At 37.1% G+C, this 13809-nt stretch overlaps 1 protein-coding gene across 1 annotated transcript in view; it reads left to right on the top strand.

Moving 5' to 3' along the window:
* The window catches only part of cntn5 (contactin 5), a 150009-nt gene that overhangs the window by 81245 nt on the left and 54955 nt on the right, over positions 1-13809 (top strand). Inside the window, exons 6-7 of the mRNA XM_042486509.1 lie at positions 3191-3286; positions 9009-9212. Of these exons, the coding sequence (XP_042342443.1) occupies positions 3191-3286; positions 9009-9212 (300 nt within the window). The remainder of the gene's footprint in view (positions 1-3190; positions 3287-9008; positions 9213-13809) is intronic.

The following is a 13809-nucleotide window of genomic DNA, read 5'->3' as shown; positions in this document are numbered from 1 at the left end:
ACATTGTTGAGCTATCTCTTCTGAATGATTTTTTTAAAATGATTCAAATTAACCTTTTATTTTGTCCTTTTTTTCCTAATTATCCTGTGTGCTCTATTTTTCAAATAATATTTTTAAAAGCTAGGTGACCAGAAAAGAAATCGGACAAGAGCCCACACTTGTTGTTCTGAAAAATAAAGACAAACATGTTGACAGGAAATTGACTGTGTGCTACATTTTAAGATGAAGGCTGTGAACTATGATCATTACTAAATGTGCCAGGAATTATGAAGGAGTGCAGGTTTTCACAAGTCATCGCTCTGAGGCACAATTATCCAACACGTCCAGGTTAATGGTAAACACTGCCCCTCAATGTGATGAAATGAAAGCAGTGGAGACACAGAGACCCGCCCTGGGTCAGCCGCTTGTCGCTTGATTTTCACGCTTTGGTGTTGCTCAGCTGGAAATTAAGCAGGCGGCATCAGGGTCTGGAAAGCTGCAGCCCTAGGATTTCAGATCAAACCTTCTTTGTTCTGCTTCCATGGAAAAAAAAACCAAACACGGCCACATTAATACATCCAAAATAATGCCAGTACATAATGTCAGTGAAGGAGTTTAGGTAAGAAAAAGAAAATCTTAATATGGATAATTTAATCCATCAGTCTATTTCAGTTCTAAAGCATACATTAAATGATCGAAACTGATTGTTCCAAACATTAACTGTTTACTAAGAAAACATCTAACTTCACTTAATTTAGCATTAATTACCGTCTTAACACTAAAGACCAATTCACACAGGACTCGTATTACTCAGAGACTTCTTTTCATTTGTCATAATTGAAGAGGTGATCTGTGAACATAATCCCATCAAAATCTGCCAATGTCTGTCATTTGTCAAGTAAAAATTCCACCACAAATTACCTTCCATAGGTCATGTGCCAAACACAGAGGTCATGTGATGATATTAGTACCCACGCAAATAGGCATCTCTGCGATTTGAGTTTGTATTTGAGTTTTTGCGGCTCTTTTCTGGTAGAGAATAAAAGTTTTGAGAGCAATTTAGATGCAGGTGGCTCACTGCTACACAGCATGGAGACCCATTTGGAGAAACAGCAAGCTGAAATCCATCAGAGGAGCGAAATCTCAAAAGATGATAAGATGGATGACATGTGACAATGTTTGTCAGAATCAGTTCTGTTTGTTTAATCAACACTTAAAAGGAAAAGGAGGTTGATACTGTACATCAGTGCTTGCTGTGCTGTCTATTGTTTCTGTGTTGTGTAGAGTAGAGTCACAAATGACTGTGTGCATCATAACCGGGGGATAATGTCAAATTTTCTGTGTAAATTCAAGTGAAATATAGATTATACATGTCCAATGAAAATGCACAGCACCTTGTGTGAATTCAAAATCATATGAGGTTATCTGGTAATACTAGCAGGTGTTATCACATGATCGTTTGGCTTTCTGTATAGGCTAAATCCTGTATATCCACGGCATCGAGAAAATGCTTAGTTACTCATTCCTGACTTAGACTGATTTTGGAGATTTGGGGTATTTATAGGTTTGCCTCACCGTCCACTTTGTCTGAACTTGATCCCCTGTATCACTCAGCCCTGAAATATATCACAAAAACTGTCTTCAGGACCCGTCATTGAACCTTATACAGCATGGCAAGACGGCCATCCCTCACTTTGCCTCGGTCACAACACTGGTACATTCTAGTCTGTAAGATCTTCTCAGGTATATTTCCAACTTACCTGAGCTGGAAATTTTTATCATAGTAAAGCAATCATGATTGTAGGTCACAAATGGCTTCAGTTTAAAGAGTCTTTTACCAGATCGGAGGCAAAACAAGTCTGTTCTGCTATAGTCCCTGGTCCTGAATGACCTGCAGACCAAGCTTATAGCCACAACCCATATGTCTTTAAATTATCTTAAACTTAGAATAAAAGGAGTCATCAAAGCTAGCTGCAGCTGCTTTCTTCAACAAACACATTCTGGATTACATTTCGCTGCCTTTTAAATGCAGTCTATTATGTATTGTATTTTGTATTTTGACATACCTGTTGTCGCTATTGTGTTTTGATGATATTGTGCTATTTGTTTTTTTTTTTTTTTGCTTCTGTATGACCCTGTCTTGGCGAGGTCTCACTTACAAAATAGGTTATAATCTCAGTGTGACTTCCTAGTTAAATAAAGGTTATATATTTTAATCATCACGAAAAAAAATAATTAAAACATTTTACATCTCGAAAAAGCTGCTCCAATAAAACAAAAGAGATAAACCTGAAGAAAATTAGGCAGGTTGCATGAGTTTGTGATCAGATAGCTGGACCTATGAAGACATTTACTACCTAATAGCAGTGCAGGGATAAACAATGGGGCCAGTTGATGATGTAGATCTGTGTTTTTCTTTTTTAGGATAGGCCCAGGCTTCCCTCAGTATGTTCATATTTGACAATTTTGACGCACATGATGTGTGGCCATAGTATGTGTCGCCCCATGGCAACATGATGATGATCAATTCCAGTTGCTAGTGCAGTAACAAGGTCGAGAAGTGATCCAAGAATAGAACCCATTGTGTGTGAACACATGATCAATCCCAAGACAACAGCATGAGGAATCAAGCTGTGGACAAAAGCTTTATTGCCATGCCACCAACTCAAATTTCAATAGTCCTTCTTCTACTACCTTGAAAAAGGAAATTAAGTAAAACTATTATTACTAAATTATGTTTACTCTATATCTAATTGTGAAGTGCAATCACCTTGTTTTTTTTAACTGTTGGCAACATCAGTAAACCAAGTTAGGCTGACTTAACTTGATCATAACTAAGAGAATTTAGTCAATGATGAAGTTAGGGGATCTGTTTTCTTAACATGTTTAGGAAAATAGAAATAACTATAATAAGACTAGTTTGCAAGCGGCAGAATACAGATATATAGCACAGTAAACTTGGTTTTGATAGAACTTAGATTGATTCAGCTTGTCATTTTAAGTAGCAAAAACTTCACAAAATTAGGTAAATATAACTAAATTTTAAGTAAACTTTACAACTGGATATGAAGTTATATAGATTAGGATAAGCAGTTATATTTACTTAATTTTTCAAGTTGTTTTTTCTAGATTAAAAAAAACAGTGATACAGTGTATGTATCATAACTGTGTTATATTTGCTGAGAAAGATTGTCTTTTTGTGTTGTTCCAGATCTGGGTGCTTTCAGCATGAAGACCAGAGGTGGGGTTTCTGTGCGTGAAGGCCAAGGTGTTGTACTCATGTGTACCCCGCCACCTCATTCACCAGGTAAGAGGTTAGACCTTCACTCATAGTCACAGGAACAAAAAAACATTTTCTTCTCTTCACTGCCTTTGAATTGTCAATAAACTCATCACTATTCATCTTGATTCCTATGACAACAAGAAAGGTTATTACTGTGCCAAGGTGAATGATTGTTTTCACTTTTTATGTTTCTTATTTTTTTATTTATTGCATTTTATTTTTGTACCCGTCCGTTCTCCTCTCCATCCATCCATGCTATTCAAATGATGAGAGCGATAAGTTATGGCGACAACAGAGCCCGAGATTCTCACAGATCAAATTTGCTGGATCATTAGAAATGAAAAGAAATGTTACACAGCCAATTATTTCCCATAGGCCAAGCATAGGCGCCGCTCTGTAATGGCATATCTTGAATATCCCTCTCTGCAGTTGTCCTCTAATGTAAGCTCTTATGTGAGCCATGAATCATCCAGGCTTTCTGTTTGCATCAGCTCCGTCGTACCGCTGCACTGCACCCGTGGGAATGTTTGCCAAGTGCTCTTCAGCTCCCATTTCTGGATGCCATTTTGAATGACATGATAGCAACCAGATGCTTAATGATGGGCGGATTAAAGGGTGGTGGAAATGATTCTCATCCTTAAAGTTCTGCATCAATCAGAGCGCAGGTGTTGCTGCAGTTGTATGTCATTTTTTACACTTCATTTACAGGTCACAACATACATAATTTCATTTTTTTTCACCTTAACCAGGGTTTTCTCACTCATTGACATAAAATTAGAATCACTGGAGATAATGTTATGGAGTGAGATCTGTGGAATGGAAATGATTTTCTGTCATTAAGGGTTTGTTACAGTCTTGCTGCTGTAGGGTATTACACTGATGCATGTTTCAGTCATGATGACATACTAAGACCCTCATGTTACATTGCTTGTGTCAAATCGATTGACTGGATCAATACAGAATATGTTATTTAAATAATCAGTCAATCGTTAAAAGTGCAATTTAGAACAATGAGATTTTATATCAAATACCATCAAATAACCTCGATATCAGAAATGTAGTGTGGTGAAATAGTGTGTGAGTCATTTTTATAGTTTAATCGTTGCCGTCTTGTTTTATAGTCTGAATGAAGTCGCTAAAGTAATTATGACAGAGGCTGTTAAATCAGCATTTATGAACCAAAGACGGTAAACAAATAAGAAAAGGTGTAACAGATCAGTTACAAAGTGACACTTGTACCATAACTGAAGCACATTGAATAACTGCCATGTACAATATTATGACTTTAAAAAAATATTGCTGTCAAAGATTTTGGAAGGTTTCCTGTGTTTATGTGATAAAAACATATTTAAGGTGTAACCGCAGTGGAAACAAGGCACTTCGCAAGACAACCTTGGTTGATATTGATGAAAGAAAACATTTTTCCTGTTTTACAAGCTTAAAAGGTCCTTTAACTGAAACTCTCTCAGCTTTTACCGCTTTAATGTTTACTTTTATTTATTCAAACAAAAAGGGTTCTTATAATACGGGAGACAGGGGTTGGTTGGCACACAGCAATTTTCTGGTCTTTTGAAGGTCACAGAAATAAAACTGTAACATAAAAATTCTTTCTTCACCTGCACTTATCTCCCGTGTTAAAGCATCTGAAAGTCACTGACTTTGTTGACTTTGTTGGCAAGGTTAGTATTTCACTCTTTAAGTATCAAAAGTTAAAAAAAGGAAAAACAAAAAAACACACACACACATATATATATATATATATATATATTCTGTCAACTAACCGTATAATAAAACTGTGTAAGATTGCGATATTGGAAATGTGTCACTTCAAGTTAATAGACAAAGTAATCAGCTACATTTTGATATAAAATTTTTAAGTCTTTGAGTGATTGTACCTAACCAAAACACTGGTTTGGGGTTGGTTGGAACATGTGCCAAACAATTGTACAGTTAACAGTTACTAACTGTAACTGTATTTGTAAGAGATAAAATCTGTTTTTGACGGGGCTGGTTGGTACAGATGCACATCTGACATTTACCACAAATCCCCTTATTTTTCAAAAAAAATAAAATTAATTTTTCTGTACATGAAAAGATATTTATTTGTAGTAAAAACCTTAACCTTCCATGTACTGCTGGTAGGAATATTCCAAAACAAATAATGCCAGAAGAATACAGCAGATAGTGGAAAGTCTGCCAACAGACCCTGGTCTCACCTAATTATACTAAACTTAAAGACTCAACATTGTTAAAGCCATATTTGTCACCTATAGTTTATGAGATTGTTGAAATATTTTCTTCTTAAATGTTGTTAAATTGCCAGCAAGCCTCAGCAGGCTGTTGGACCTTTGTTTTGATGCTTATTTTTCACGTTTACTGATTATACTCAAATACACAGTCCAAGTTAGGCTGTAATGTATTTGTCCAATGTTGCTGATACGAAATGAAAAACGATCTCCAACAGCTGAAATGATTTCAAAAAGTGCCACAGCCATAAAATTTGCCAGCATGATGAATGCCTGGGTGAGTCAGACCGTGTCACCACTGAAATGCACATTGTATAGGGGAGTGTTAAACATTGTTTGGGTAGAATTGGTTGTGGGAGGATTCAGAGACATTAAAAATGCCACTTAAATTAGAAAGGTCTATTGAGTAAAAAATCATTTGGAATCACTGCGATGTGAAAAGTGTATTATTTTCCATTTCATGGCTTTGAGAGCTTGTGATCCGTTTTTATGTGTGTCTTAGGTAAATAGTGTTTAAAATAAATGACAACTGTTATTCGCTACTCAGAATAAAAATGATCAAAGACAAATTGTGTTCCTCCACCCTGCTTCCCTCTAGTAAGTGGTCATTTCCACAGTTTAAGCAGATGTTGCTGACTTTACAAATTAATATGTTGCAGTATGGTAATATGTTGCAGTTGCTTAAAGCCAAGCTTGAGTAAAATTACAGATATCTTACCAGATATACTTACTTAGGTAGAACTTATAGTTACCTATTAGAATATTGCCCGAGTAAAAATCTTACTGTATCTGATGTTTACTTTACTTAAGTAGCAAAAGTAATTTTATTTTATTAAATTTAACTAAAAATTAAAAGTAAGTGTACAAATAAATTCTGTTAACAAAAAAGCAAAGAATTTTAAAATTTCTTTGTTCGTAACAAACACCACCTTAAAAGTGGAGTGTATATTACACTTTAAGAAAAACTTTTTTTTTTCTTTTCATTCTTTTTTTCTTTTTGTTCTTTTTAGTCCTTTAATTGTCTGATCATCCCTTCATCTCTTCCTTTGCTAATTTGTAATAAGTAACTAAAATGCTTGGGGGAAATGGAGTGTAGTAAAAATACACATTTCATTTAGGAAATGTACTGGAGTAAAAGTGAAAGCTAACAAAAATAGGTAAAATGGAGATCTGCACATCTTTGGAACAGCAGTTATTCATTATTTACCAAGAGGACACTCACAGTCTAAAGAAGATATTGTTGTCCATTTTCTCAAGAACAGACAGTCCATGAATGCAGATGAATTTGTTGCTGAGTTTGACATTCCATCCATCCATCCATTTACCCATCCATCCTATAACCCTCTTATTTCTATTCAGGGTCCTTGGCCAACTTTACTTCAAAGACAATTTTTTGTTTTTTAGCAACTGCGTAATCCGTCTTTTTCAACAACTTAATTTGTGTATCAGCATGCATTGTACAGAATAATAAATACATGAGCACATCTGTGCTGCCAAGTGTGCCGGGAATCAGGAGCTTAAATTCTACATCACAAACTGTTATTCATGATTAAAAGATAAAAAAGACTCAACCTAGGTACAAATATTTAAATAATCATTCAAATGTTATTAACTTTAGTGACGGAAAACTTTTCTCCGTGCCCTGTCTTTTTTGGTCAGATTATGAAATAGTTAAGAGAGGACGCCGTCTGTCATTTAATGACCTTTCACACACACACACACGCACACACGCACACACAAAGCCAAGCTGACTGGAATCAATCCACCACTGAATCTCAGTTATCATACGCCAGTTTTACCTTTCTGATGGTATCACCAATTAATTAAAATAACCTCGCTGCAAATAACAGGCTCATTAAGGCTCGGTATAATTGTCTCGGGATTTTTTCTTTTTCACCTTCTGGGGCCTCGGTTGTTTTGCTTTTTTCTAGAGTTTGGATAGACTAGCAGTCATTTTATGCTGATGAGTACTCTGATCCTTTGTTGCCATAAAAATCCCATACTCATTACTTCTTTAAATTATTATTCATATGTTTTGAGCCGTGATTAACAATGCCATGCTAAATTATCAGTGGTTAATAATTTTCTTAATATTGTCAATCAGATGCAGCTTTTCTATTATTTACTATTATTTTATTTTATTTTACAGTGAAGTTTTTGCTCATTCATGCAGTGAGACTTGAGGGAGCTTTTGGGTGCTTTAGTAATTATTTGCCAAGCTTTGCCACACATTTTAATTAGTAATAGTGGAGTACTACAGATACTATTCTGCATGAAGAATAGTTACCATCTAGGTTTTACTATTTATACTGTTATTGATAGCTTACAAGGAGAGACTGAGGCTAGAAAGCAATGAGACAGTTTTTTTTTTTTTCATGTACTGTGATATATTTACATACAGATATATAGACTTCTGTGAAATCATTTTTGTATATGATTGTTTGTGAATATCTGATGTCATTATATATTTATGATGACTTTGCTGGTCTCGAAGATATTGGTGCTTGGAGTTGACCTGATTGAGTGTGCATTCACTTCATTGACTGCACCTGTGACAATTATCCAGTGCTACTCTGATTGCCTGGCAGCTGACACCAGCCTTGGTTTATTTGTGAGCTGCACATGCCCTGATGAAGACAGTGAGTTGAAATGTGTAGGCACTAAGCCAATTTATCAAATGCATTTTAACCTTTGCAAAACAGCGTGCCTTGGTCATTTTATGCCTCTGCACTGGCAGGAGCCATGGCTGGAGTTATTATGACTTCTGGCTGTCCATCTGTCCCATTCTCATTAATTAGATATCTTGAGAACTCCTTGGGGGAATGTCTTCAAATTTGGCACAAACGTTACTTTGGACTCAACAATGAACTAACTAACTGATTTTGGTGGTCATACTTCAAAGGTCAAGGTCACTGTGACCCCATCTGTCACATTCTGGTGAACGAAATATCTTAAGGACACCTTTTAAGAATTTCTTCAAATCTGGCTCTAACGTCCAGTCCAAGTCAAGGATGAACTGATCAGAATCTGGTGGTCAAAGGTCAAGGTCACTGTGACTTGTATTCATCTCATTCTTTTGAATGTGATATCTTAGGAAGTCCTTTAGGGAAGATATTTGGAAGAAATACTCTCTTTGGCTCAAGAATGAAGGAATGAGAATATGGTTGATTGTAACTTTGACCTCGCAAAACATGTCTTTGGCCATAACTCAGGAATTTTATTCTCTAATGTTGTAAAAATTTTACACAAATGTCTGGATAAAATAATGAAGGGATGACATTTCATATCCAAAAGGTAAAATGTTAACTTTGGTCATTGTAGTTTGATTATAACTTATTGATCACAAAGCATAGTACAGTCTAACCTCTACTTCTCTTTTGGTCTGGCACTTATTTTGATACCTGTACTTGTAAAGTAGCTCTCCTAAGCCATTCTACTCACAGAAACACAGTAAGGTTCTATATTGTTCTTATCTGTGTGTCCTCTGCTTGCTTTTATAGAGATCATCTACAGCTGGGTATTTAACGAGTTCCCCTCATTTGTTGCTGAGGACAGTCGGCGCTTCATTTCCCAGGACACGGGAAACCTGTACATCTCCAAGGTGCAACCCTCTGACGTAGGAAGCTACATCTGTCTGGTGAAGAACACGGTGACGAATGCAAGGGTCCTGAGCCCTCCGACACCTCTAACACTGAAAACTGACGGTGAGGCTCTCAGATTTATAGCACCTCTCACACGCGATAGGCCCTTATTTGTATAAATGCCCTAGGCGGACAAATCTAATGGATTTCATTGGATAAACCATGGGGAAAATATCGCAGTCCTCTCCCTGTTTATCTGAAGGAGTAAAATGTTTTATTTTTTTATATCTATCACACAGTTTCCTCCCTCTGAACTTGTTAAGCGTGGATGAGAATCTAAAAGCATATTTTATATTCTGCTGGTGCATTTCATTGTGTTACAGTGCATTTGGATGAAATTTTTCCAGATCAGAAAGGTTGATAAAAGTGGGTCGGTCTTCTGCTTTCCACTGAGCCTCGTGCTAGCGGAGGGCGTTATGAATTCCATACACACCGTAAATAGATAGTGAGCAATGCTTTAACATTAGTGTGGGGAGGCTTCTTCCCTCACAATGTGCTTTGGTGAAACTGGCCATCAGGGAAATCATTTTCCAGCATAAAATTAACTGAATCAATGGCCCTTGCTGTGGATGGGATTTCGCTCTTTTATACTAGCCTCTCAGGAGCCATGCTGTGGAGCTGTTTGTTGGATTCAGGTGTGGATTTCAACTACAGGCTTTTTACATCTGACTACACAGAGATACGTCCATCACTTCACACAGGTGCCTGTCATTGTCAAGGTTTCAAAGAGCCACTGAGATTATATCCCCAGTGAAGCTGTGAAAGGGCCTCTGTGCCTTGGAACCAGGTTTGTTCCAAATGTTGCAACATGAATTTACCTCTTAAGGATTACAGCCCTTCCAGCAAGATTCCTGCTCTGTATTTGCATAACCTTGTATGAAATGGCCCTCAGAGACATACATAATACTTAGCACATAACCGTGCTAAATTGGTTTGTGTCTCTCATTAACTGAGATGCAAAAAAACACAGTTATGAGGGCACATGGTCAGTCTGCTCACAGTGTATTAATGTGGTGCATAGACGGATAAAGAAAAAAAATGTTTTCGTGTGAATTTTTCAAGGATGAGTGATGGAAAAGGAGTCAGCTTTGCAGCATCCATATAGTGATGTCTGTCTGTAATGTGCTGATGATACTTGCGCTGAAGGACAGCACTCTCACCTGCAACACAGCTCGGCCAAATCAAATCCCTACAGCTGTACCACCATTATGCCAAAGAATGCCTTGGCATCTTTTGCCCTGCAAATCTCATGGTGTTCAGCAGGCTTCTGTATTGTGAATTTGGGTCTAGAATGCCGAAAATTACATTGGCACACCTCGCAGCAGACACCCAAATGTTCCTGTGCTCGTGCGCCCCTCAGTCATTGGAGTCTGACCAATCAGACACCGCAATCTGTGCCTCAGTAAAAGTGAGTGATTATTACACAGTAGACAGTTCAAGCTGGATCTGTGTGCGACTCACCACTCTCAGCTCCAACCCTGACTCTCTTAATCAAAACAAGCATCTGGGCTCCATTATACCCCGCTGGAAGCCATTGATCGTCAATTCGCAATCCACCTTGAGCGGAGCAGGGCTAAGCACTGAGCTCTAATGCACTGTTTTTAAACAGATATACAGCTCATCTCAGAAACACACCCACTTTGATTTATCTGCTTGGTGTAAATAGAGGCGAGTGCATAACATTACTGTGGATAGCAGCAAGTCGAAAAATGGTTCTGAGTCAGAACACGTCATGCATTTGTTTGTTATTAAAATGAACACAACAACATATTGAAATTGCTGTAAATAAGAATATCAGATATGCTATGCAGTCTCTTATGGAATTTTATAGATCTCATTATTTATTATAATAATGCTCTTTTGATTAAGGAGAACCTGTTGTTTTTCCATATTTTGTCTCCTATACATAATGTTACAATGAGGGATGTCCATATTAAATATAGCCAAAGTTTTAAGTAATGAGGTAATCGTGAAAATAATGTCTTTCCTATTGTTTTGAACACTGGTTTTTAACATTTTTTTCCTTCTTTGGGTACAGCATGATGTCATACTGTGCTGGATTGCCTTATATGGTCATCTGCTTCAGGTTGCCTACACTGCTACATGAAGCTACATGCTAACATCAGGAAAACATTTAAAGTTGTTTGGCAATGTTGCAGATTTCTCCAAGATTTCTGATCATATAGTGACGGTGCAGAAATGGAGAGAGATATTTTTTGGGGGATGGAGGGCACTGTAAGATTAATTCACTAGCCATAACCGCTTATCCTATTAAGGGTCGTGGGGAGGCTGGAGTGTATCCCAGATGACACTGGGGGAGAGGCGGGGTACACATTATCACAGGGCTGACAGGTGCAGGTTTTTAGACTGTTGGAGAAATGAGTAGAACCCAGAGAAAACCCACACTGTCACAGGGAGAACATCCAAGCCCCAGCCCAGTTTCACACCCGTTACCCTCTTGCTGTGAGGCGACAGTGCTAACCACTACACGACCGGGCTGCTTAGAGACTTCTCAGACAGATGGTGAATACAGGATGTTCCAGCTCTAGACAGTATAATATAAATGGACAACATAACAGCTCCCCAAAAGTGAAGGAAAAGCATCTTGATCACCCCCCTGGTGGCTGACTGCAGTGCAGATCATAAAGCCCACCCACTCCATGTTAATAGATGGTACATACAAGAATAAAAAAGATATAAGACACATAACACATCAAATAAATTCTACCCAAAGAAGGTTTCTGTTTTTTTAGATAGCTCTTGTCATGCTGATGTTTGTTCGAGTGTTTGTTTTTCTAATTAGTTTGGTTATTTTAAGCTATGAAAAGGGGGTCAGGTGTCATGATGGACAGCTGTGTGCACCAGTTGGTGTGCTTGCTTTATTTAACTTTATTTATATAGCACCTTTAAAAACTGAGTTTACAAAGTGTTTTGACATATAATGCAAAAGAGAAGCAAGAGGGGTTATTTGCAGAGGCAAAACAACTATAAGAGCCAAACAATAATGCTGAATTAATGCCAGACAACAGAGAGAAACAATAACAAAACAAAAATAACAATAACAACTCATACCAGTAAGATTAAACACAATTCAAAGAATAAAAACAGTATACATGGAAATAAGACTAATTGTAGATTCAATGGTGCTGCTTGCAGTTGGTTGGATGGCGGGACTCCGATAACGGAGACTGCTACTATCCAGACTTCGAATTACATTATTGGTGCAAGGTAGCAGCGGCCATGTGCGGGTTATTTTGGCTTCATTTTTGTTCAGTGGGAGGAAAAGGAGATATGTTTTCCACTTTATATACAAGCTTTTGTTTCCACCACAGATAAGAAAATTACATGTCTTTTGATCTTTAAAGGATGTAAACATGTTTTTATAGAAACCATGTATGAATCTGAGAAAACAGGCAAAATAGGTCCCCTTAAATGGTAGAGATGTTTTGCATCCAACATTGTGGTTGACCTTTCAGTAGTAACATATCATGTTTACTTTATGTTTGCTTTTGCGTAACAGTTTGGTTCTGCCAAGAAGAGACAATGCTTTTATGGGCATTTCTTTATTATAAACTAATTTTAATGGAAACTGCTATATTGCTCAAGCTGATTGACACCTCATTTAATACATGGAGTAAAACAAAATAGAAGCTATATCTTAGTTATGATTTTAAAAGATTTGTTTACAGCAGTTAACTGTGTGAATCATCCATCTATAACTAAAACTCTTCATTAGCTGGGTATGCGAATTTACCTCATTTTTGTTGCAAAAAAAGAAAATGTAGCAATTGTTTTTACATAGAGAGTGCTTCCAGAGATAAGCCTCCAGTTGTACAGTCCTCGTGGTGTTATTATTGTCATAAGACATTTTCTCTCTCCACACCGACAGTGATATCAGCGAAACATAATGTTTGCAGGCGCATGTTATCTCCATATAGGCATGTTTTCTGCATTACACTGTAAATTGTTATTGAAGACCATCGGCCCAGAGCCATATTGGATGTCAGCATGATGTTTACTAACCAACATATTTTCAGTGTTGTAGTCAAAACAACTCATTGTCCTCTGCCCTATATGTACACATTCTACTATCCAGAAAACCCTAGCTTACAGTCTATAATACAAATAAATTACAGTTATGGTACAGAACAGCATAATTGAAATCTCTATCTGGAGCGAGAGGACTGTTACCTTCAGTGCTTTAGAAAATTAGAATTTCAAAAATTATTTTGAATGTGTTTCTTGAGGACATGCAGCAATTGTAAACATTACATTTTCCCCAAGAAGAGATGTTTCTAGGAAATCTAGTCATCAAAAATTGGTAATTAAAGTCACATTATCAGAGATTGTCTGGTACGTTACAACATTTCATGTGATGTTAATCATGTTCTCTGTATAAAACATGGCTGCACTACTATTGTGGTGTAGAAGGTGGAATTAATGCCTGCAGGGCAACTTCCTCAGTGATTGCAACAGTGGGGGTGTGACAGTCCAATCACAATTAGGGAGACTAGATATCCAGGAATAGGCTAGGCAGATTTAAGCATGTGTGGAAATGGAGTAAGTGAGAGGAAAATGTCAGTAAACTATTACAATACTACTACACTAAAAATCTGACAAGCTGATAAAAAAAAAAAATAAAAAATAATAATAATAATAA

Source organism: Plectropomus leopardus, chromosome 5 (assembly GCF_008729295.1).
Source record: "Plectropomus leopardus isolate mb chromosome 5, YSFRI_Pleo_2.0, whole genome shotgun sequence".
Taxonomy (NCBI): Eukaryota; Metazoa; Chordata; class Actinopteri; order Perciformes; family Serranidae; genus Plectropomus; species Plectropomus leopardus.
This window is presented reverse-complemented; position numbering and strand designations above follow the sequence as displayed.